The sequence below is a fragment of the Branchiostoma lanceolatum genome, chromosome 10 (genome assembly GCF_035083965.1).
Source record: "Branchiostoma lanceolatum isolate klBraLanc5 chromosome 10, klBraLanc5.hap2, whole genome shotgun sequence".
Classification (NCBI taxonomy): Eukaryota; Metazoa; Chordata; class Leptocardii; order Amphioxiformes; family Branchiostomatidae; genus Branchiostoma; species Branchiostoma lanceolatum.
Window position 1 is genome coordinate 587,123 of NC_089731.1, and position 24,613 is coordinate 611,735.

General features: G+C 44.6%; 3 protein-coding genes across 3 annotated transcripts; 1 reads left to right on the forward strand and 2 right to left on the reverse strand.

Moving 5' to 3' along the window:
• Positions 1-429: 429 nt before the first annotated feature.
• On the reverse strand, positions 430-20,665 carry LOC136443777 (glycerotoxin paralog 1-like). The gene is made up of 32 exons (XM_066441140.1): positions 20,596-20,665; positions 20,062-20,180; positions 19,665-19,821; positions 18,802-18,890; positions 17,926-18,069; positions 17,428-17,548; positions 17,015-17,086; positions 16,835-16,906; positions 16,494-16,565; positions 16,107-16,160; positions 15,989-16,042; positions 15,871-15,924; positions 15,614-15,688; positions 15,496-15,570; positions 15,295-15,452; positions 14,769-14,883; positions 14,057-14,222; positions 13,456-13,587; positions 12,959-13,000; positions 12,454-12,657; positions 12,317-12,403; positions 8,897-9,084; positions 8,392-8,533; positions 7,612-7,773; positions 5,611-5,843; positions 4,806-4,932; positions 4,570-4,695; positions 3,948-4,043; positions 3,292-3,436; positions 2,687-2,821; positions 884-1,068; positions 430-540 (listed from the first exon to the last, which is right to left on the reverse strand). Exons 1-32 carry the CDS (start codon positions 20,649-20,651, stop codon positions 511-513), a joined length of 3,687 nt encoding a protein of 1,228 aa, XP_066297237.1. The 5' UTR covers positions 20,652-20,665; the 3' UTR covers positions 430-510.
• On the forward strand, positions 9,857-12,024 carry LOC136443189 (microfibril-associated glycoprotein 4-like). The gene is made up of 3 exons (XM_066440328.1): positions 9,857-10,002; positions 10,708-10,810; positions 11,076-12,024. Exons 2-3 carry the CDS (start codon positions 10,708-10,710, stop codon positions 11,816-11,818), a joined length of 846 nt encoding a protein of 281 aa, XP_066296425.1. The 5' UTR covers positions 9,857-10,002; the 3' UTR covers positions 11,819-12,024.
• A 64-nt stretch (positions 20,666-20,729) lies between the features above and the next one.
• On the reverse strand, positions 20,730-24,039 carry LOC136443199 (uncharacterized). The gene is made up of 5 exons (XM_066440339.1): positions 23,781-24,039; positions 23,253-23,324; positions 22,610-22,763; positions 22,112-22,200; positions 20,730-20,927 (listed from the first exon to the last, which is right to left on the reverse strand). Exons 2-5 carry the CDS (start codon positions 23,311-23,313, stop codon positions 20,794-20,796), a joined length of 438 nt encoding a protein of 145 aa, XP_066296436.1. The 5' UTR covers positions 23,314-23,324; positions 23,781-24,039; the 3' UTR covers positions 20,730-20,793.
• Positions 24,040-24,613: the final 574 nt, after the last annotated feature.

The window sequence follows — 24,613 nt, forward strand, 5'->3', positions numbered from 1 at the left end:
AAGTCTTGATGGTTCTTCTGTTAAACCAACGTAAAGACGGTACATCTAATGGCCGTTGTGCTGAATGCTCGATGTGGTGTTGCAATAAATGACGCAGTTCCGAAGCTTGCATTTTAAAACCCTAGCCCTGGCCGAATTTTGCGGGGTTTAAATCATTACAGGTTTTTCAAGAAGTAGTTTATCCTGTTTTAGAAGACTTCTACACTTGTGCTATTAGGAAAGACGCTGCCCTGTTTAAATGGCAAAAATATGTATTAAAAAAGTGTAAAAGATACTGGAATTTTTTTCTCTTTTGGGGTTAAATTGGCGTTCTCCTTCAGCTCAAATTAATGTTGAGCCTTAAGAACGGGGCAGAATCTAGGATGAATCCGCAACTATTCAATACAGAATAACAGAACGACAACAACAAGACGACTAGGCGTTGGTTTGCCACGATTTATTTCCTTCTATCACATAATGCTTTTCCACCAGGGGCTGGATGACGTAGCGTGACGTCACCAGGTCATCGCCCTACAGGTCGATGACCATGTTGTCCAGGACCTGTAGAGGGGGCAAGATGGCCCTGTGGTTAGAATTAGAATCCAAATGTTCTAAGTTCGAGTCCCTAACTGTGCCCTTGGAAAAGGCGCATTTCCCACTCCAATAAGGTGAAAATGAGTACCTAGCTTCGGTTAGCGACGCGCACTCATGTGGGACACAGGTTTTGAGGAGAGCCACGCCTCGAACACAAAAAAGACCCATCCTCATCGAAAAGAGCAGGCGCCCATCTGTCCATCATACTGTACAAAACTGGTGTGTTGCACATAAATGTTGTTAACCGGTTACGCGAAACAAACAAAAAGACAAAAAGACAAAACAAAAACAAACAAACAAACAAACAGACCTGTCCGTCCCTGCTGCCGCTGACCAGGCTGCCCCACAGGTGCATCTCTACGCGGCTCAGATCGCGCAGGTCCAGCCCGGAGTTCAGCCCGGTCGACACGTCAATCACCCAGGTCGTGAAGGGCGTGGTCAGCGAGTAGTAACCATGGAAATCGTCATGGATGTTGCCGTCGACGATGACCCCGTCTGGGAAACGGAGAGATGTCGTTTATTCACGCAGCAGATTATGGGCAGCCCTAGGACTATCTTTAATGTATCACACAAAGTTCACAACATGCTTTTTGGAAATATCTATTGTTTTTTTTTATTCTTATTTTTTTTTTTTCCATCCAACAACATAAACAACACAGTCAGTAGTTCAGTAACATAAATAAGTGCCATATACAAACTGACGTCAGTAATAACTTGTCATATAGAAACAGTGTCATATAAAAAAAACTTTCTCCGTCCAGTAACAAGTGTCATATACAAAAGAAAACGTTATCCATTCAATAGCATAATTTCAATTAAAAAATAGATAATAGTGTCATTTGAAAAACTGAAACACAATTGAAAATAACTTATTGTAAACATAAAGTCTAGAAATATCTATTGTTTGTATACTTTGTACTTCTAGTTTTGAACGATTTAGTTTTAAACGATTCACTGCCAACCATCTCCAGGATCAGAAGAACAGCAGGACTTAACTCACTGCTGGACGGGTTGTACTCGAACCCCCGGCGGAGGGGCATGCCTACGAAGGTAGAGCCTAAGGGTTACTGATAGAGACTAGGGGTTACTGGTAGAGACTAGGGGTTACTGGTAGAGCCTAAGGGTTACTGATAGAGACTAGGGGTTACTGGTAGAGACTAGGGGTTACTGGTAGAGACTAGGGGTTACTGGTAGAGACTAGGGGTTACTGATAGAGACTAGGGGTTACTGGTAGAGACTAGGGGTTACTGATAGAGACTAGGGGTTACTGGTAGAGACTAGGGGTTACTGGTAGAGACTAGGGGTTACTGGTAGAGACTAGGGGTTACTGGTAGAGACTAGGGGTTACTGGTAGAGACTAGGGGTTACTGATAGAGACTAGGGGTTACTGGTAGAGACTAGGGGTTACTGATAGAGACTAGGGGTTACTGGTAGAGACTAGGGGTTACTGGTAGAGACTAGGGGTTACTGGTAGAGACTAGGGGTTACTGATAGAGACTAGGGGTTACTGGTAGAGACTAGGGGTTACTGGTAGAGACTAGGGGTTACTGGTAGAGACTAGGGGTTACTGGTAGAGACTAGGGGTTACTGGTAGAGACTAGGGGTTACTGGTAGAGACTAGGGTTACTGGTAGAGACTAGGGGTTACTGGTAGAGACTAGGGGTTACTGGTAGAGACTAGGGGTTACTGGTAGAGACTAGGGGTTACTGGTAGAGACTAGGGGTTACTGGTAGAGACTAGGGGTTACTGGTAGAGACTAGGGTTACTGGTAGAGACTAGGGGTTACTGGTAGAGACTAGGGGTTACTGGTAGAGACTAGGGGTTACTGGTAGAGACTAGGGGTTACTGGTAGAGACTAGGGGTTACTGGTAGAGACTAGGGTTACTGGTAGAGACTAGGGTTACTGGTAGAGACTAGGGGTTACTGGTAGAGACTAGGGGTTACTGGTAGAGACTAGGGGTTACTGATAGAGACTAGGGGTTACTGGTAGAGACTAGGGGTTACTGATAGAGCCTAAGGGTTACTGGTAGAGACTAGGGGTTACTGATAGAGACTAGGGGTTACTGGTAGAGACTAGGGATTATCGGTAGGGTAGAGACTAGCGATTACTGACTGCTGGACGGGTTGTACTCGAACCCGCGGCGGAGGGGCACGCCCACAAAGTCCTGCTCGGTCGAGCGGTAACGGTCGAAGAACTCCCCGGATGTAGAGATGGACACGCGCATCCGGTTACTCGGGAGGGTGGCGCCTGAAATAAGACACAATCCCCAGTTAATGTAAACAAGAATGCAAAGTTCTCTTAAACATTTAGAGTTCTTTAACTCTTGTTCCATTCATTGCTGTGAATTGCTAATTCTGTCAATACATTTTTCCTGCCTTCGAGTTGGACTTGAGACCCGGGCTAAACTAGCCTCCCCATCCTGCAAGTCTCCCGTTACACCATATTCCGTAACCAGGGGCAACCCGGGACCCGGGTCAGTGGGAACAAACTTACACACACATCAAGACAAACAAACACATTTGATGGTTTCGCTATAGTCCAATGGCGCTGTAATTGAGAGTCAGGATGACTCAAGGCTACACCAAACACAGTTAGGTCGGGTCGTTTGGGGTCCCCACTTAGAGCTTGTCACAACCATGTTCAGACAATTTTATCAGGCTCTTTTTCATAAATGTGCTTTAAATTATAAACGTTAGATCATAATCTAGATCACATACCGATGAGGAAGACCCGGATCTTCTCGATCCGGACGCGATCCCAGCTGAGGAAGTTTGGGTGATCGTGGCGGATCTCCACATGCAGTACCAGGTTCTCCCGCAAGGTGGTGACCGGGCACTCCGTGGCGTTCACGCACGCCGTCGGCTGGGGTGCAGGACAGGTGTGTGTGTGAAAGGAAGAGGAAGAAAGAAGTCTTTGAGTCTAAATGAACTCAATAAACAGTTGAACTAAACAGAGAAGCACAGAAGACAGACGCTGTGTACAGTATCTATGGGTTCATTGTACCGGATAAATCCACATAGCTCTTTTCGAAAAGCACAATGAACAATGGACCTCTCCCGTCTTTGAGGAGAGTCACACCTCAAGCACGTTAAAGAACCCAACACACTTATCGCTAAGAGTAGGGGTCCTTCCCGGTGTGAGTGGATCATATAAATCTGTCCGGATATGCAGCCTGTACTGTTCAGTACAAACCTGGTGTGTTACGCCTTGATGCGGTTTACCGGGTATGCAATACAAAAAAAATAACTCACTGAACATCCTGACAAATTCTCCGCCTTTATACGCAACTCAGCCTCATGCTGCAATGTATCAATACAGTAATAGACACACCATTCATTCGTTAATTTATCAAGAAACACGATAAGGCTCCTACCGAGTCCGTGATGCGGATGTTGAGGTTGTTGAAGGGCTGGGGAGGGGGGTTGAAGCTGGCCAGGTTCTGCAGACCGTCCTGGGCCGCGTTGCTCACCTGTTGAAGGAAAGAAACAGTTTCTTTAAGAGAAAATACTTTAAGATACGTGGCAAACGTGCTGACTGCTGTACAAGACGAAAAATTATACTAGGAGATTTGAAATCAATTAATTACCTTACAGCTTCACCACTGATTAATTGAATGATTAAACGATTCCATTTTCCTTTTCTACTCTCTCTCTCTCTCTCTCTCTCTCTCTCTCTCTCTCTCTCTCTCTCTCTCTCTCTCTCTCTCTCTCTCTCTCTCTCTCTCTCTCTCTCTCTCTCTCTCTCTCTATCTGCATGGTGTGCGTCCATTGTTTGTCGATGAGGAGCAAGAGCTTAGTCCGGGTTATGAGTCCAATTCTAATCTATCTATCCATCCATCCATCCATCTATCCAATCCATCCATCCATCCATCTATCCGTCCATCCATCCATCTATCTATCCATCCATCTATCCATCCGTCCATTTATCTATCCATCTATCTATCCATCTACATGTATCTATTTATCTATCTATTTCGTAGAACCTAGCAGCCATGCCTTGTTCAGCAGCGTGACCAAGTCGTCGCTCAGGTTGGGTTTGTACGCGGTGCCGCACTCCTGGAACTGGAAGTAGAAGTACGAGTTGCAGTAGTCCAGCAGGATGTTGTTCAGTTCCAGCTTCACCTGCAGTCGGGAACAGAAGAAATGTACCAAGAACTTAACATCGGGGCGCACCAACCCTCTCTGAACCGAGACGGGGGGCGATATAGACTCCCAACAGAATGGATACGTACATGGAAGGCGGTGAGTCCGATGGCTGACGTCAGCTCCAGGCTGACCTCCCGCCGGCTCTCGTCCAGACTGACCTGAGCCTCTATCCGCTCCTTCTCCCGCTTCTCAGCTGCCAGCCACCGCTTCCGGCTGGACAAAAGGGAAAAAGGAAACTGATCTCTATCCAGTTTAGCTCCTTAGATGCTTGTCTTCCTCTGGTCGTTATACTGAGTCGATATGTACAGTGTCTGCAGGTTCATTCTACATTCCCCTGGCTCCTTTCGCCTAGCACAATGAACATTGGACCACGGCTTAATGTCCCGCCCTAAGGACTGCAACCCTATAGCATGCATGTCAGGTGAGCGACACGGCCGGGATCGAACTCACGGCTTCTTGTTCCAAGGGCAAGATCGCTAACCACTGGACTACGCATGCTGGAGGCCAAAGAGAGCTTTCGTTAAGCACAGTTTGAAAAAAATACCTTGGGAATTTGGAAGATATGATTAACAAATAAAGATGACTACGCATGCTCTTACAACCGACACACAACAGAGTATGGAAGTTGAATACACATCACCACCACTGGACTCCCACCCCCCCCCCCCCCCACATCAAAAAACCAAGGACAGCACAGTTGTGCGGCCCAAGGGCTTTAGCATCGGAGATGGCTGCCGCACTATACACCATTTAGTGTGACTTCAACTTAGAAAATCGTAAAATGACATTCTCTTCCCATACTACTAATCTTTCGTAAGATGCCATACGTTGTACCTTGTACAATTGTTATGTAACAAAGTTTCCTTTTAAAAACATGAGTAAAAGCGCCACCTTTCGTACTGCACGCGCAACTCAGCCTCGGCTATGGTGGTCTCGGTGAGCGCCTTGCCCCAGTTGGCGGTCTCGGACATGATCCTGCGGTACTCACGTGACCCGCTGATCTTGGTGACCTCGCCGTGACCCAGCAGCGCGCCCGCCACGTTCTGCAGGTTGTCCCACTCCACGACCTTGATGTGCAGCTCCACCGCCTTCTCCATGGTCAGGATGTAGCCTTCATATTCACTCTGGTAGAAAAATAGTTACATACATGTACCAGAATACTACATTCTCACCCTTCTAATTGGAAGTCAACCTTCATGGTCATTCTGAGAGAAAAAAAGAAGTTGTAACTATTTCAGAGTTATAGGCGGCTACCCCCCCCCCCTCCACTTGGACCCCTGGGAAGAACGGACATGTATAAATAAAGGTTTACTGCTACTTCTGCTACTACTACAACGTGCATCGTTGACAGTAACTTCTACCTACAAATACTACACACATACCAAATATCATCATAATTCTTGCACAACCACCGTACCATGGACAGGTGCAGCTTCAACTGTAAGGACAGAGCGGCATTCCTTCGTTCCTCCTATCTTGTCAGTGCCCCGAAACGATTACCATGCATGAACCTATATCCTGTCGCTTGAAATTAGAATTTGTTCAAAACAATAATGAGAAATCAGTCAAATTTTTGTGTGTGTTCAACTTTGATGCCTTCTACCAACACCAACACAGACGAACTTTTAATTGAAAATACTGATGGTTACAACAGTGAGTAGTTACCCCAGAAATGGCCCCTGTACTAAGGACAGAGACAACTTCAGTACCAATGACAGAGATAACTTCAGTACCAAGGGCAGAGGCAACTTCAGTACCAAGGACAGATACAACTTCAGTACTAAGGACAGAGGTAACTTCAGTACCAAGGACAGAGGTAACTTCAGTACCAAGGGCAAAGGCAACTTCAGTAACCAAGGACAGAGGTAACTTCAGTACCAAGGACAGAGGCAACTTCAGTACCAATTACAGAGGCAACTTCAGTACCAAGGACAGAGGCAACTTCAGTACCAATTACAGAGGCAACTTCAGTACCAATGACAGAGGCAACTTCAGTACCAAGGACAGAGGCAACTTCAGTACCAATTACAGAGGCAACTTCAGTACCAATTACAGAGGCAACTTCAGTACCAAGGACAGAGGCAACTTCAGTACCAAGGACAGAGGCAACTTCAGTACCAATTACAGAGGCAACTTCAGTACCAAGGACAGAGGCAACTTCAGTACCAAGGACAGAGGCAACTTCAGTACCAATTACAGAGGCAACTTCAGTACCAATGACAGAGGCAACTTCAGTACCAAGGACAGAGGCAACTTCAGTACCAATTACAGAGGCAACTTCAGTACCAAGGACAGAGGCAACTTCAGTACCAAGGACAGAGGCAACTTCAGTACCAATTACAGAGGCAACTTCAGTACCAATTACAGAGGCAACTTCAGTACCAAGGACAGAGGCAACTTCAGTACCAATGACAGAGGCAACTTCAGTACCAATTACAGAGGCAACTTCAGTACCAAGGACAGATACAACTTCAGTACTAAGGACAGAGGTAACTTCAGTACCAAGGACAGAGGTAACTTCAGTACCAAGGGCAAAGGCAACTTCAGTAACCAAGGACAGAGGTAACTTCAGTACCAAGGACAGAGGCAACTTCAGTACCAATGACAGAGGCAACTTCAGTACCAATGACAGAGGCAACTTCAGTACCAAGGACAGAGGCAACTTCAGTACCAATTACAGAGGCAACTTCAGTACCAATTACAGAGGCAACTTCAGTACCAAGGACAGAGGCAACTTCAGTACATTCCGTGGCTCCACATATCTTATCAATGCCTCAAATATATTAGCCATTATAGGAGTTAAGAGGTTTTTAGATTAGAAGCTGTTGAAAAGAGAAATGACTAATGCACATACACATACACAGTTGAGTGGTTACAAAAGTGAACCTTTACCCCAGAAATGGCGCCTGCGGCACTCTCGAGCGCGTCGTCCGCGATGCTGTTGTACTCCTCCAGGTCCCGGATGAGGATGGTGAGGTCCGTGATGGTCTCCGCGATGTCGATGGTGCTGCCCACAATGGAGCTCACCCCGCCTGCTACCTGGCCTAGTCCGATCTGTTGGACAGTTTGTTAACATTAGTTCACTCTAGCTGCCCTGCCCACGATAGAGCTCACCCCGCCTGCTACCTGGCCTAGTCCGATCTGTGGGGCAGTTTGTTAACGTGACTTCACTCTAGTTGTGCTGCCCACGATAGAGTTCAACCCCCCCCCCCCCCGGCAACCTGGCTTAGTTCGATCTGTGAGGAAGTTTGTTACCGTCAGTTCACTCTAGCTGTGCTCCCCACGACAGAGCCAACCTGGCCTAGTCCGATCTATAGGACATTTGGTTAGCTTATTATGATTACCTTCCTCTCCGAAGAAATAAGGTCAACGACCTGGACCAGACGGCTTTGTTACCGATTTCGATGGTGATTAAAAAAAAGATCGGTTACCCGTTTGAAAAAAGGCTCCTTTATTGCAGAATTTCTCATGCAAACAAAAGAGATCTGATTCAGTTACTTTTAATCACTTGATGTTAAACCAAGATGGCTAGCCTCAGGACGTCATTACCTGTATGACTCCGATGAATATCCCGAAGATGACGTCATTACCTGTATGACTCCGATGAATATCCCGAAGATGACGTCATTACCTGTATGACTCCGATGAATATCCCGAAGATGACGTCATTACCTGTATGACTCCGATGAATATCCCGAAGATGGCTCCGATGAAGCCGAACGCCGCCTGGGCCGCCTGCTGCTCCTTGTACTGCTCGATGCCTTCTTCAAAATCATCCTTAGCGGCGTCCAGCTTCACGTTGGACTCGTCCAGTCTAACGGCAAACAGGCAATGTATCTTATCAATACATTAAGGATATGCCAATTTTCGGTAATTGAAAATGTGACAATACCTGGCCTTCATCAAGTAATGTTTTTGTCGTATGCGTCTGTTACTCTCCAGCAGAGGTAGGAAGATTGCGACAACTTGGTAAAAAGGTCATAATCTTCCCCAATAACCTCTGCTTGGAGAACACGCGTCTGTCACGTTCCTCAGGGCAACTCTGGCTGGTTCACTTTGCACTGCAGCTATATGTGTCGCTTCTTACAGATGCAGTCCCAAAAGCAAAGCATTTACATTTACAAAGCAGAGATAATCAATGCGGTGTTTACGATGCGGTCCCAAACGTAACCGTTACCTGGCCTTCATCTGGCGCCTGGTTTCCTTGGCAACCTCCAGCTCGGTCGCCATGTCCTGCAGATCGCGTTCCTGTAGCTGGATGATGTCATTCTGCTTGGCCAGGAGTCGTCTAGCGGCCTCAAGACGAATTGCAACCGACTGTGTGCGGTCCAAGGCTCTGTTGTATTCGTCTCGGAACACGTTGGCCTAGAAATAAGCACATCGTTAGCAAGGTCATGTTTGGTAATCTTTCCACTGCCTTTCCCTAGTTTCTCCTACAAACCTTTCTCAAAATTTGCAGCTGTGGATAACAAATTTGGTGCCATATCCGAATGTGCTTCCTACGACCCTGGTATATTGGTCAGTAAAGCAGAGTTATAGGTCTTATGCGGTAGCCTACTACAAACAAATGTTGACAAATTAATGTTTGGATCAAAAGAGTGAACTGGAGCTAAAATAGGATTCCAGGCTACTCCCATCCGGATATCCCAGGGCCAACATTTTCTGTTACGCTGAGGATCGAGCAAAGCAGTGGGAAGGTCCTAAACTTGTGACAGAAATATGTTACCTGTATGCTAGATTGTGTGCTGCAATGTTTAGAGACCAACAAACATCTCTAAACATTTACACAGTTGGCACAGGATCAGAAAAAGCACTCGGCATGACGACATAAGTGAGACGTGACACCCACAAACATCTCCATACACACAGTTAGTATTAATATCAGGCGCATCAATCATAAAAAGCACTCGGCATGTTGACCTAAGTTAGCAGGTGTCCTAGTCACATGGACCTCAAACAAAAGCATGATGTAACTGCAAACATTCAAGATATTCAAGGTAAAAAAGTTATGCATAGCTACAAGGTCTATCTACTAATCAGTCTGTCACATCAACTTTAAAGAAGACTGTTGACAAGTCCACAGTACAACGGATGAACAACCGGTTAAATCAACAGGAATGATAATTATAGCTCCTTCAAAGCGTCAGCAGATTTGGCAGAAAAACAAGTTTGCTATAAAAGAGCGACAACCCGCCGAGGTAGAACACTGTACATGCAGCAGCAAGACCGGGAACCATTTCTTCAGCAGTGTGCAGAAATACAGAACTTTGTGTGAAACTCAAGGTGATTCTAGTTTACATTGCACTTTGCTGTTATCAATATACACTACGTTCATGATGCCAACAATGTGGTAAAACCTCTTCCCATTTACAGTTAATGTAATGAAAACACAATAATGATAATCTCTATATGCAATTTCATACCCATAGGGTATTCATTGAAAGGGCAACTGTTAAGATATCTAATCTATAGATCTATCTGTTGTTCCTATGCACAGTTGAGAATGACCGAGAGGAAGACTCAGGGGGCCGATAAAATATCGTCTATATGGACATGTGGTCATTATGAACAGGATTGTGTCAAAGGAAAGATTATCTTTTGGACCACCAAAACGTGGTCACATTGGCAAGGGGGGTCCTTATGCAGAGTAGGTCACTTTACAGGTTTGCCTGGCATCTTCTTTGAAGGCAGTGGCTAATGAATAGTGCCAAGTTTTAATGATAGTTTTATATATATATATGTGATGATGATGATGTTCGTCCATCGTAGTCGATGAGAACCTCGACTTCAGTCGTCTTTGTGGGTGCGGGCGTGGCTGATCAGGCCGATTCTAGCACGGAACCACCGGCCGCAGGTGCTGCACTGTAGGCTGGGTTGTGCAGGATATATATATATATACAACAAGCCCATTGACAGTCATTGTTCAATTTAGGCAAATAACGAATCTCAAAATAACTGAAAACACTCTATCCCGCCATTGTTCTACAGATGACCATGCTCGTACTATGTGTTATCTGCGCCATAGCCTGGGCACACGTGGGAACGCAGGCAGCTGTAGGGGGCATAATCCCCGGGGATGTGGACCCAAATGGTATGCTAGATTTTCAGGCGTGAGACTTATATTTTAAGACCTACACCACATATTTCCTCTCATGCATTTTAACTATTCTACATTGATTTTTAATTCGGTGGCAACACTACTATGTCCAAAAAGCGGATCAAATGGGCTTTACACGGAAGTGCGTCGTACGTCTGTATGACCGCAATAGAAAATTGGCGCAAATCCGCGATGTCTAAGTGCAATTAGTGCAGTCCATTAAGATTAATTCACTTCAATGTGTTTTACCCACTCACAGAAGAGCCTGCAAGCCACCATGACGCCAAAGAAACCAGTAACCAGCCCCTAGCTGCTGCTACCTTTGAGGACTGTGCAGACCTCTACCCTGTACTCTACTGGACCAACGCAGTACAGGATGGAGTCTTCCCCATCAAACCCGAGTCTTCCACCGACCACTTTGACGTCTACTGTGACATGACTACAGATGGTGGGGGCTGGACTGTCATACAGAGGAGGTTTGACGGGAAAGTCAACTTTAACAGACGCTGGGCAGATTACAAAAACGGGTTTGGGAGGGTCGAGGGGGAACACTGGCTTGGACTGGATAAGATACACAACCTGACAAGCCAGAATAGCTATGAACTGTATGTAGAGTTAGCAGATTGGGAAGGTAACTTTGTTTATGCTAAATATGACACCTTCAGCATTGGGGATGAGAGTACAGATTATACACTGAACATTGGAGGCTACAGTGGGAATGCTGGAGACTCTATGGCTTACAGTCATGGTTATAAATTTAGTGCTACTGATGTGGACAATGATATGGCAGGTAGTGTACACTGTGCTCAGAGTCTTTCGGGTGGCTGGTGGTATAACAATTGTGCTCTCTCTGTCCTGAATGGTCCCTACTTCCAACAAGAGGACTATCACGGTACTGCTACAGGGTTTGGTATGTGGTGGTTTCATTGGAAAAGTTACTACTACTCGCTGAAGGCCACAAAGATGATGGTGCGGCCTCGTAGCTTTAACAGTAATCCGTAACTTTACAGCTAATCATAACATTAACATTCCCATTTATACACCTAAAATAGTTACTCAAGCAACTGGATAAAAGTTTTGAAACAGTCATTTACAATTGTATATTACATGCAACAGTTCTTTAGGGTGCAGATATTACCATGTGTATCGTTACAGACATTGCACACGTACATGTACCGGCATGACATGTACATTTATGTACAGAATCTGATGTATGTTAGGTGAGAAAGGGAATACCATGGCCACCGTTGAATGTCAAGGGGTTGGTTTGTTATATCAAGTGACTGTAGGATCTCATATATCTACATTCAACTTTTGAAAATCGAAATGTACTACTTTATCTTGACAGAATTCAAATATCAAATAAAACTGTCCTTTGACAAGAATGACCAGAATGATGCTGTTTGTGGTTGTGGTAATACTATATGCAAGTTTGGAGACTGTCGGTCACCATCTGCTCGTACAATCAAACAAACAAAAACAAAACAAAAGAAAACTCACCTCCCGGTAGTAGTCGTCCAGCATGGTGAAGTAGACGGACTTGGAGAGGTAAGGGAAGTAGCGGGCGCCCCTGGCCATGACCATAAGCTCGAACAAACAACCAACCAACAAACAAACCAACTAACAAACAAACTCACCTCCCGGTAGTAGTCGTCCAGCATGGTGAAGTACACAGACTTGGACAGGTAGGGGACGTAGCGCGCGCCCCTGGCCGTGACCATCAGCTCGTACTTGACCGTGACCGCCTCGCTGTGTACGGGGTCCCCCGCCGCCCGCCCCTGGGAAATCACCCAGTCTACCATCCGCATCGGCTGGCTGCGCAGGTCCGCCAGGTTGAAGTCCTGTAACGTTAGAGGTTTAACGATGGATCAAGAACATGGGTCATCCTACAGGCAAAATGTGTGACATGACGAGGCCTTGTGGATAGCCAAATTAACCCCATATTTAGAGGTTATCTGTTCGAATCCGAGATCACCCAGTCCACCATCCGCATCGGCTGGCTGCGAAGGTTCGCCAGGTTAATTAAAGTCCTGTGATATCATGTATAAGTTTACTGATGAATCAAGAACATCATTGTGGTTGGGTTACTTCATATAGCATCTAGAAGTTCAAATCAGTAGCAGGTCTCGATGGTGCGATTACCATTCGCATCAGCTGGCTGCGCAGGTCAGCCAGGTTGAAGTCCTGTAACGTTAGAAGTTTGAAGATTAGTAAAAGTAAAAGTGATCTCGAACCAGCTCTCTGAAGAACTACTCTTTTACTGGCCGTGACAGAGAAGACAGACGCTTAGACTATGTACAGTATTTACAGGTTAAGCATATGGGGAAATTCCCCTAGCTCTTTTCGACAAGTAAAATCAACAGTGGACCACGGCTTAACGTCCCGTCCTAAAGACTGCGACCCAGACCCAATAGCCGGGATACGAACTCATGGCTTCTTGGATAGGCTAAACTGCTCACCAACTCAAAAATTCGACTCAACGGAATTTTCGACAGAATCGCTCAGCGCTCTTCAGCTATCCGGTGAGTCCATCTTTTGAGTTGGTGAAGAGTTTAACTTCTTCATAAAGTACCAACTGAGATGGACTTGCAGGCAAGTTAAATCCTTCTCCGTAACGGAAGAGACAGAAGTTGCGGTACCTGAGCCAGCAGGCGCGCGCACTGCACGGTGATGGCCATCTGGTCGGAGTCCGCCTGGAGGGCGAGGGCGGAATTGCGGCTGTCGCTGCACGGGAACGGCATGGAGTACGACTCGTTCGTCACGATGTTGATCTGAGGATAGGAGAATAACATAGACGTTGTGTTTGTTATAGTTTAGCCATGTTCAAAGATGACCAAGTTCACTGTCGCTGAAGTGACTATATATTGTTTATAGGCATGTAGAATAAGACCATGTGCCTGTAATGTAAAACATACATACATAAAGATGATCAACAGATGTTATTATGCATGAAGCCTCTATTTCACTGGACCCGCGGTACGTTGGCGACCTCGCTGCGACCGAGCGATTTGACAGCGCCCTCAACGAATTTCATCGATAAAAAAATAATATTTCTACGCTATGTGCAGCCCTAGTCTGATCTTAAGATACCAATACACTTTTATAGAACTACTGAACTTTCAGCTTGTCCCCAACGTTCCGCAAGTGATCATGGGAAATATTGTATGCTACATGTTATGGAAAATATGTTACCATATGTAGATTCAGTAATAAAGAAAGGAAATAAGAGAACTACTGAACCTTCAGCTTGTCCCCAACGTTGATGTTGATCTGCCTGAAATTGTCGTCCAGCATACCACAAGTGATCATGGGACCGTGGTGATGACCGCTGGGGAGTTTAAAGGTCAAGTCGGCGTTCGTGCCGGTCCAGAACATCTGCGTGTATATCGTCAGGTCAAAGTCGAAGCTGGAAAGTAGGTCACATTACGAATCATACACAGTCAATACCATGTCTTGCAAACTATTTTCTTGTGGTCCTTTTGTTTGTTTGTGTAAACAGTAAAACTAAAAAGCTGCGAACGGATTGATATGATATTTAATAGGTGAGCAGGTGTCGGCAAACAAAGAACAAGCTGCATTATGGGACCCCAAGCGTCTTAATATCATAATGGTACTACAGCAAAACCTCTGTTCTGGTATCTCATTATTCCATTATAGACAGTACTGTATACTCCATAGTACATAATATGGTCTTGATGTTTGCGCGGGAGATAGGATGTGTTAGAATTGGATAGTTCATTATTACTAACAAAAATCAAAGTTTCAGCTAGTCTATAACAATTGCTTTAGACAAAAAGTTTGATAACTATCCACTAAGACAGGTAAGCTTTTATTTTTAGCTGTTTGCTGGAGAGCAAGACCAACAGTTACAATCACAACCAACAGTGCAATGGCAAATGCTAAGGAAAAAGAGTCAGTAGTTGGAAGTAGCGGTAGGAAAGGATTTGCTCACCTGACGCCAACAGACGCCACCACGGTGTGTGCGTAGACGGTGACGCTTCGCGTGGCGTCACTCACCAGGTAGAACAGGTCGGCAAGATCAAAGTACAGCTGCTTGATAACCAGGTCTGCCGAGAAAGGATTGGATCGTCTTGACTTCATCTAACAATTTATCCTTATAGCTATAGATTTAGCTCACATTGCAGAAGTAGGAGTAGGAGTAGTCGTGATAGTAGTAGTTACTGATAGTAGTAGTAGCAATAGTAGCAGTAGTTGCAGCAGCAGTACATGTAATCTAGGAGGACTTCAACTAAGAGCATGATGAATTTCAATGGTGGAGATATTAATAAGAAAAAAACAGACATTACCACTATCCTGTCAACCCATGTAACGCAACAAGTGACTAAGCAAACTGTAATTCATCATTTCATCGAATCCTGGTTAATCCAGGGAACTTTTTTTCATTTCCGCCTTACTGTTACTACTTAATATGGATTACGCTAAATATATTTGTCCTAGATATTTCATTTCCACATTACCACTCTGCAGGCGGCTCCAGTCCTGAGGCCCGTTCAGATAGTGTGGGTCTCCGCACGGGCTGTAGCAGTCGTTAAAGGGACAGGACACGCCGTGGTTCGGGTACACCTCCGGCAGGTACCCCCAGTTGAACTTTAGGTCGGTACCTGAGTCCACGTACCTAGGCAGAGGAATATAGAAATGTTAAAGGTCGTTAAAAGGACGACATGTTAGTGCTCGGGTACACGTTAGGCAGGTACCCCCAGTTGAACTTCATGTCGGTACCAGAGTCCACGTACCTAGGCAGAGGAATATAGAAATGTTAAAGGTCGTTAAAAGGACGACATGTTAGTGCTCGGGTACACCTCCGGCAAGTACCCCCAGTTGAACTTCAGGTCGGTACCTGAGTCCACGTACCTGGGCAGAGGAATATAGAAATGTTAAAGGTCGTTAAAAGGACGACATGTTAGTGTTTGGGTACACCTCTGGGAGGTACCCCCAGTTGAACTTCAGGTCGGTACCAGAGTTCACGTACCTAGGCAGAGGAATATGGTAATGTTAACGTTCGTTAAAAGGACGACATGTTAGTGCTCGGATACACCTCCGGGAGGTACCCCCAGCTGAACTTCAGGTCGGTACCAGAGTCCACGTACCTAGGCAGAGGAATATGGTAATGTTAACGTTCGTTAAAAGGACGACATGTTAGTGCTCGGATACACCTCCGGGAGGTACCCCCAGCTGAACTTCAGGTCGGTACCTGAGTCCACGTACCTGGGCAGAGGAATATGGTAATGTTAACGTTCGTTAAAAGGACGACATGTTAGTGCTCGGATACACCTCCGGGAGGTACCCCCAGCTGAACTTCAGGTCGGTACCTGAGTCCACGTACCTGGGCAGAGGAATATGGTAATGTTAACGTTCGTTAAAAGGACGACATGTTAGTGTTTGGGTACACCTCCGGGAGGTACCCCCAGTTGAACTTCAGGCCGGTACCTGAGTCCACGTACCTGGGCAGATAGACGTGTAAGGCTGCAACTATGCTTTTTATATCGGTAGTTATAAATCCACTTGAATATGCCATTGGCTCTTTGATGGACGTCAGTAAGCTTGAAGACAATAGGCCTGTTGCTTAATTTGTACGGGAGAAACCTCATGTTACAACAGAGCAAGAACACGGTAGTCTTCTAAGCATGATTCTGAACTTGAACACGGTTGTACTTACAGGTTCCGGAGAGCAGGTAGATCCATGAACTGTCCCAGGTCAAGTTCGCTGAACTGGTTACTCTGCAGGTTTCTGAAATGTACGCAAAAGAAATCTTGTCTACGAATAGTAAAACCCAAAGGTATATTCACACTTGCGAAACGTACATTAGAGTTCATATTTGACTTTGAACTACGTTAGACAAATCTATGTCAGTCTGCCCGAAATTAAGGTGAGAAACAGTGTGGCAGATAGCTCCTCGTACTTACCTGCCTTTGCAACAAATGCAAATATTGGGATATATGTTACGATGTTGTGACAATATTGGGATGTAATGTAGCACTTGCTGACAGGTGACTTACATGGTCTGCACGCTGGCCAGGTCGTCAAACACGTCAAACGGCAGGGAGCCGATCCTGTTGGCTCTCAGATTCCTGCAAACAAAAAATGTGTTAACTTTACTCTGCAAAAGACAAAGTCATTGTCTATATAAATTATAACGAACATACTTCAATGAACTGTATGTGCATGTTAGTACTTACAGGGTCTGCAGTTCAGTCAGTGTAGCCAGCGCAGATACTGGAACGCTTGTCAGCAAATTGGAACTCAGATCTCTGTAAAAAAAGTAAATATGTATTTCTTTTCAACACATACGATATCTTTAGGTATGCGTAAGCGTCAGTAACTGCAGAGTAAAACACGGGACCTCCGGCTTTACGACCAATCCGAGAGGACGTCCCTAACTGAAGCTGTGTACTCTTTTTCACCTGCATCGAGTTAAAGATTGGTAGTCAGTGCCTTTCCCAATGGCTTAACATTGGGGCCTGCTACGGATACATATTCAAAACCAGAACCTTCAACAAGTCAACAACCCTAACCACAAGACCACTGTACAAACATGATTGGTGAAAATGTATTGCAAATATCAAACAGCAGAAGGAAGCGTCGTTCTTACAGGTTCTTGGTGTTCCTGGGGATGAAGAAGTCGATCTCTCGAACGGTCCGTCCGGAGCACGTCATGGTCCTGCTGTTACTGCTGCAGCTGCAGACTCTCTCCCCACACCTGTTCCATCCACCTGTACAGGTAGCAACAGGTACTTTTACTTTCACCTTTTCTATCTTACTGAGATTTCATATGTAAAGGGACCACCCTGATGTATTACTATATGTGGCGAGCTTCGACCAGTCCCTCTCCTTGCCAGCCGTCGCCAGCCAATCACGTCACCGTCTACGGTCAAGAGACAACGTGATTGGCTGATATCTTTCCCTTTTACAACTAGAGAAGATGTGTCTGATTGGCTGACGGTTATCCAGCGCTAACGCATTACAACATTACAAAAGGTTCTTCCAAGCAGAACAATGCAGCAAGGACAGATCGCAGTCCTGCACGCCGGGGTCGTTGCTTGACATATTAAAGCGGTGGGCATGGCACGAGAGGCTACTCCGTACGTACGGTAGTCCGTCCCGCTGGTGCACGTGCCCTGCTGACACCGGGAGCCCGAGCAGCAGTAGTCTCCGTACGGGTCGCACTCGGCAGGAGTCGCCAGGTCCGCCGCCCAGCCCGACCCGCAGCGCCCGTCAGCCCGCCAGCTGTTCCCTGGGAAAAACGGGGATCAATTTGGCATTTTTTAAATTTTTCTATTGGTTTGTCTGTTAAGCACACACAGCCAGAGCTGCCCAACTAGCCTGTGGTTATTTCAAAGGGCTAGAAGTATGTCAAGTATGTACGAAAGAAACCTACGAATTAAAAGAAAGAAACTAAGGGAGCTTGAGATGAACTGGACCAAGTGGAAAGTAATGAAGAAAGACTGAATGCTGCTGCAACTACTGCAGCAGCAGTAAACAGTAGACTACTACACTAGCCCTGCTGACAAGGACAAGACAGTACATTGGAATTTTGACATGGACAGTGTAACAACTTATAACAATATCCTAAGTACGTGTACATAAAAACCATTGTACTATATAAATGATTAAAAATTTTGCATTCGTCATTTCGGATGGTGACGTAAAGCCGGCAGTCCCGTGTACATGGAAGCTTGAGGTCTTATCCTCAAATATTAAACCTCTGCACGTAAAAAAACACACTTATCGAGAAAAGTAAGGGTGGCCCGGTGTGCTTGGCCACAAACGCGAGCCGTAGCGAAGCGGCATTGTACCACCACTAACAACTTTAGACAAGCATTATGCTTCACCTTAAATTGAGGATAACTGCTTCGCCTATAAGACTAGCTAATAATCCGGGGAAAAGGAGAATGAAGCTATTGTATACAGCCAGGTAGACCCTTCTACGATAGCTATTCATAGCTGCACAAAGCGAAGTCCTTACCCGGCAGGTACTGGTAGTAGTCCTGTCCGCTGGTTGCCTGGTAGCTGGACGCCTGTGTGGTTCGGTCCTGGGCGCTCAGGTAGCAACACCTGAGGGCGGAAGACGATTTTTTTAATGTTTCAGCTTAAAATTGTTTAAGTGAAAAGATAACTGTTTGAAAAAAAATGTACTTTGTCGTATTGACAAAAGAAAATATCTACAATGTATGCATGTCTGTGATTACAGCATTCGAGCAAACCCCTTTTGTTAAGGAGTGGCAATGTTGTTGTGTAAATGTAGTGCTAAAGCAGAGGTCGAAAAAGTGGGTGCATGTGCACCTGTGTGCACCCAAAATTCAAGCTGTGCACTTAATTCATTTGATGTATTGCTTGGTTAAAATTTGAAATCTGGATAGAATTACTGATTTAAGTTCTTAAGAGAGGCAATAGCGTCAAAGTTATGACATTTAACTTTATCTATATTATGTGGTGCACCCAAATTTTTTTCTGTGCACCCATTTTTTTTGGTTGCGCGCACCAGTGCACCTATTTCCAAAAAAGAATTTCGAGCCCTGTAAAGGGACACGTCTTATCAAAGGAGGGAGAGGGAAACGTTTCACGTTTGCTAGCAAATGGTTTTAAACTAACTCATGAATCTGTAATTCAATTAAGGTTAGACATCCAGGTATAGCATTACAACATGAAAATAAAAAATCAAGCAACCGGATACATTTTCTAAAGAGTCAAACATTTCAGACAGCATCCGCTGTCTTCCATCAGTGACTGAGAAAGATGTTGTCACTGATGAAAGACAGTAGACTCTTGATTTATCCGTTTGCCTGGTTTATTCTGTATTCCGTGATCTATCTGACGGTTCATGCTCACCTCCACGAGGATTGGTAGTCGAAGGACCTGCAGTCGAAGCCTGTCTCCTGCAGACACCTGAGCGCGCAGCCCTCCGGCTCGATGTTGCACAGGATCAGGTCGTTGTTGTTGGCCAGGCTGTGGCCCGGCGCGCGCTCAAAATAGCCAGTTGCCGCTCCTGAAACGGGGAGGTGTTTGCTTGTCACGCTTTGCACAGAGTTCGTGTGTGTGTGTGCGCGTGGTGTGTGTGTTTCCGTTTGTCACCACGAAAGATCAAAATGCAAACTGGCCGATCTGCATTCTATTGCCAGAGGCAATTTCATATCAGAAACGGATATACCAATCTGAGCCTGAAATTGATAATATATATCTCAAAGACTCCAGATCTCTCTACATCGTAATAGAGAGCTTTACCGACCTGAACTGAACTCGTAGTAGTCGTGAGAGGATGACGTCACGAAGTTGTTTGACGGCATGGTCTGACGCGTCTCCTCGCTCAGGTAGCAGCAGCTGAACTCCTTATCGTAGTCAAACGACCTGACGAAGATGAGGAGCAAGGAAGTACAGGCCTTATCAGATCTTTGCTCGCATCATTTACTAGAGATTATTAGACTACGGTGTATCGGTAGTAATGAACAGTAACGCCCCTATCTCAATGGACACGCGGCACGTGGGTGAGCTTGTTGCAATTTCATCACTGAAAAACGAATATTCTTATACTTTGTCTGTTTTTTTGTCTTTTTAGTCATACTTGTAGGTTTAGCATGACAGTCTCATTATAAAGTCAACAAGAACATAAATCCAGTTTAGAACGCAGCGACGCCGCCAACGTGCCTCGGGTTCAGTGAGAAAGCGGTTTAAAGGAAGACTCCTTCATGCACCACTGGGCGCAGTCCTCGGCCCGCATGCCGCACTTGATGACGTTAGTAATGAACAGTAAGGTGTTACTCACATGCAGGTGAAGGAGGACTCCTTCATGCACCACTGGGCGCAGTCCTCGGCCCTCATGCCGCACTTGATGACGTTAGTAATGAACAGTAAGGCGTTACTTACATGCAGGTGAAGGAGGACTCCTTCATGCACCACTGCGCGCAGTCCTCGGCCCTCATGCCGCACTTGATGACGTTAGTAATGAACAGTAAGGTGTTACTTACATGCAGGTGAAGGAGGACTCCTTCATGCACCACTGGGCGCAGTCCTCGGCCCTCATGCCGCACTTGATGACGTTAGCCACCCCCTGCAGCCTCCTGTCGGATGTGTACGTGTACAGGTCCAGGGCACGGCCTGCATACGGCAAAATACATACATAACTTTATTGCACAACAAGGTACAAAGTATGGCATTTACTGGTACATAGATAACATTCGATTAGGCTAATCAGTCTATCTTATACAATATGGTTTAGTAGTATGGGATGACAATGGGATTTTACAAGCATTGGAGGAGTCTCTAACGTCTAGACATTCTTTGATATACTTCCCAAGGTATACCATGCATGGGTTGCCACATGTCATTATGTACTTAAATTTGCTATTCAAGTCCATTGAAATAAATCCTGGTAAAAAAACAGTGTTGTACCCAAACATGTTATCACTAGCAAGCTGACTGCTGGCCACGAATGCAGAATGTTCGCCTTCGTTAAGTCTTTCATCCATCATGACTCAAAGACTGAATAGCCATCGGTCATCCATCAAGACAAGAAGGACACGACAGTCGCAGCTTACTTCGACAACATCATGAAAGAACTGGAGACATCAAGAAACTACGCTGCATGAGCTCCGAATCTCCACACGGCATCGAAGACTCTTTTACTAAGAACTAAAAACGATCCATCCTGACTAAACAATGAGTCGGTAGAAATTATTAGGGCGCGAAGAATGCTTATCTACAACCGGCAACTCCAAGATCAGATTTGCATCTAGATGTATAATTATAAATCATACTCCAACATTAGTCTCTATGGTAGAGGAGTACTGCTGCCCATTTTGTTTTTTTAATGAATGAACGAATGAATGAATAAATGAATGAATGATTGGAGACCTTTATAGCACATTTCTGCCACACTTGGCTAAGTACAGGTCACAACAAAACAAATAACAAGTACAGTTAACGGATACAAAAAAATATGACTATCTTTAGATAAATTCTACTTCTCCTCACTTTTCGATTATAGTAGATATTACGTCTTACGTACCGTGCTAGAGTCCTCAACTTGATGAGATTGAGCACGTAATGAGGAGAAGAGAAGAGAAGAAGATATAAAAGAACAGACATGTTTTTCGATGGGAGGTTTGTCTAGTCGCATTAGGAATGTGAATTTTTGTACAGTACTTAAATATGCTGGTACCATCTAAAGGGAAAGACAATTGACAAGGATTATCAATAGTACATACGATGGTAACGACCTCCATCTCCAACACCTACACATGTATGTACTTACAGGGTAGCACCGCGCGCACATACAATACCTGCTTTTATCTCGTAGTAGTCCGTCCCAATAGTTCTGACGTAGTTTGTTGGAGCTGTCGCCGAGCTTTCGTCGTTCATGTAACAGCACCTGACGAACAGAATCAACCGTATGAGATAACTCTAAGTCCTCTGGGTAAAGCAACTAAGGCCGGTGCGGCTTAACAATGAAAAACTGTCAATTTTGGGACTGAATTTTATTTGCCTTTTGCCACCAATGGACAATCATAGTTGATTAGAAAGTCCGCGACTTGTGGGAAAAATAGAAATATCCATTGGAAAATGGTGCAATAAAAAGGCAGCCTGCATATTATATTAGATAATGTAACGTTATTTCAAAAGAAATATAACTTCTAGCTTGTATCGTTGTTTGCAGGTCGTGTATTTTTCCTTATTAATTTCGTTGCCCTGACTTTCCATAAGAACTGTACAAAGCCGATACCTTAGAGTGCAAACATTAGGAGTGACACATCTAGATTATGACGGAAATGACGTCGTACCTGCTTCCGGTGTTGTAGTCGAATGAGCGACAGTTATAACCGGCGTCAATCTTACAGTGGCGCGCACAGTATTCTGGGTCCACTCCGCAGTACGTCTTCACGTTATGACCGGAAATGGAGCGGTGATTACGTAGCAAAAAGTCGCTCAGGTGGTCTAAAAAGTACAGATATCATAATACAATCTTTTATTGTAAGAATCACATAATGTGACTTGCTTATCATTGGTGACCGTTGAAAACATGTCACTAAAATGGCCAGTGCAATTTTAAACAACTTAAATAGTTTCCGTTATAGCTTTCAAAATATGTAAAAGAACGACAAAGCTAAAGTCAATTTTTATATGCCATGCAATTGTAACAGAAACAATATTATTTAATGTATGGCAAATTTCTAAACAGTATTATCCATTAGGTCTACGCTATTGTATACATTTGTACAGGAAGTAGCGATAGATAATAGAGTAAAAATATAAGGATAAACATGTTGCAGCATTATCAGATACATGTATCAGCATTTCCTTCTCTAACATGACAGTACATCTCATGAGAAATGTTGGAAGTAAACTAAGTTATTTCAGCATTTAAAAACCGGCAATTAACCTTTCGGTGAGCAAAATTCAGAACACATTGATGCCTACACTCACCTGCCCTCACGCCAATAGTCAGTAGGGCTACGATAACCAGGAGTTTTCCTCCGAACGCCATGTTGCACTTTCCTGTAAAATTACGTAACGGATTCATCTTTTTCGACTGAAACGTTTGTTTCTTAACCTGAAATTGTTTGAACTTGTGGGTCATAAATACAAAGTACTTTTCAAAATCTGTTACCGAAGCAATAATTAGATGGATCAACAAGTCATTTTAAGTTACTTCGTATGTCTATTAGATACAAAAGATAAACAGTGAATAAAAGACTAGAAATGTTATGTACTAAATGGTAGCGAATAGTACTCGTATACCATGGCCACAGCACGAAGAAGCCTTGTGTTTTTTCATGAGAATTGTGTAATTATATAGTGAAAATAAGCCATTCCCCAACGAATATTACAAATATTCATAATTCTAAATTTCACATCGTTCTAAATGGGTGAGATGAACACATTTTGGAGCGCCTTTCGCAGATTCACCGTAGAAAAAAAGTATTCTTTTTAAATTAGAGAAAAAAACCTCACCAGTAAGTCTGCCCCCTCCTCTGTACCTGCAGTGTTAGACTGATGTGAAGAACCGTTCTGCAGCATCTGGTAGATGTGACTTCCGCTGGCGACCTTATCTGATCCGCGCTCGAGCGAGTCCTGGTAATTTCTCCGCTATCTTCATATTAATTTCCCTGCTATCGCTCCATTATACTGCTGGAGTACACCAACACACAGCGGGTCCCACAGAACGGATAAGGCGGCGATATACATGTTCGTAATAAGGCACCGGTGTATCATATCCATACATAATATCACGTAAGTAAGGAGTAGTATATTATATCCAAGATGTCAATGATATCTGTAATATATTCTGTATTGGAACTGTCAGCATTTGAATGAAATGTAGGTAAAGGTCCCATAGCCTTTTTGAGGCCTTATAGGGGCTGTGAGTTGTTATCCAGAATGTCTAGGGCACGGTATCGGAAGGTAGAGCCCATCCCTCTCCTTCCACTGCCTTTTACCTCCACAACCGAAGTCAAAGTACCCATTTTTACACCTGGGTTGAGTTAGAAAAGCCTTGTAAATTGACTCTTGAAGGGGCACGTCATCGGTGGCATGGTAGGTGATTCGAACCCAGGACCTCTGGGTTCTGGGCCAAACAACCTAACTGTTACATGTACGCCAACATGACGCATTTTGATACTGAATTGAGAACGAATAGGATGTACCTTTCGGAGTTGATCAGTTTTGAATGCGGTGTTATATTTTCTACAATACAGCGGGAATAATATTGTTCTGATTCTAGAGTAGTCCCAATTGCCAAAGGATGGTTGATTTATCCCCTCAGATATTTACTTTGGTTACGGAAT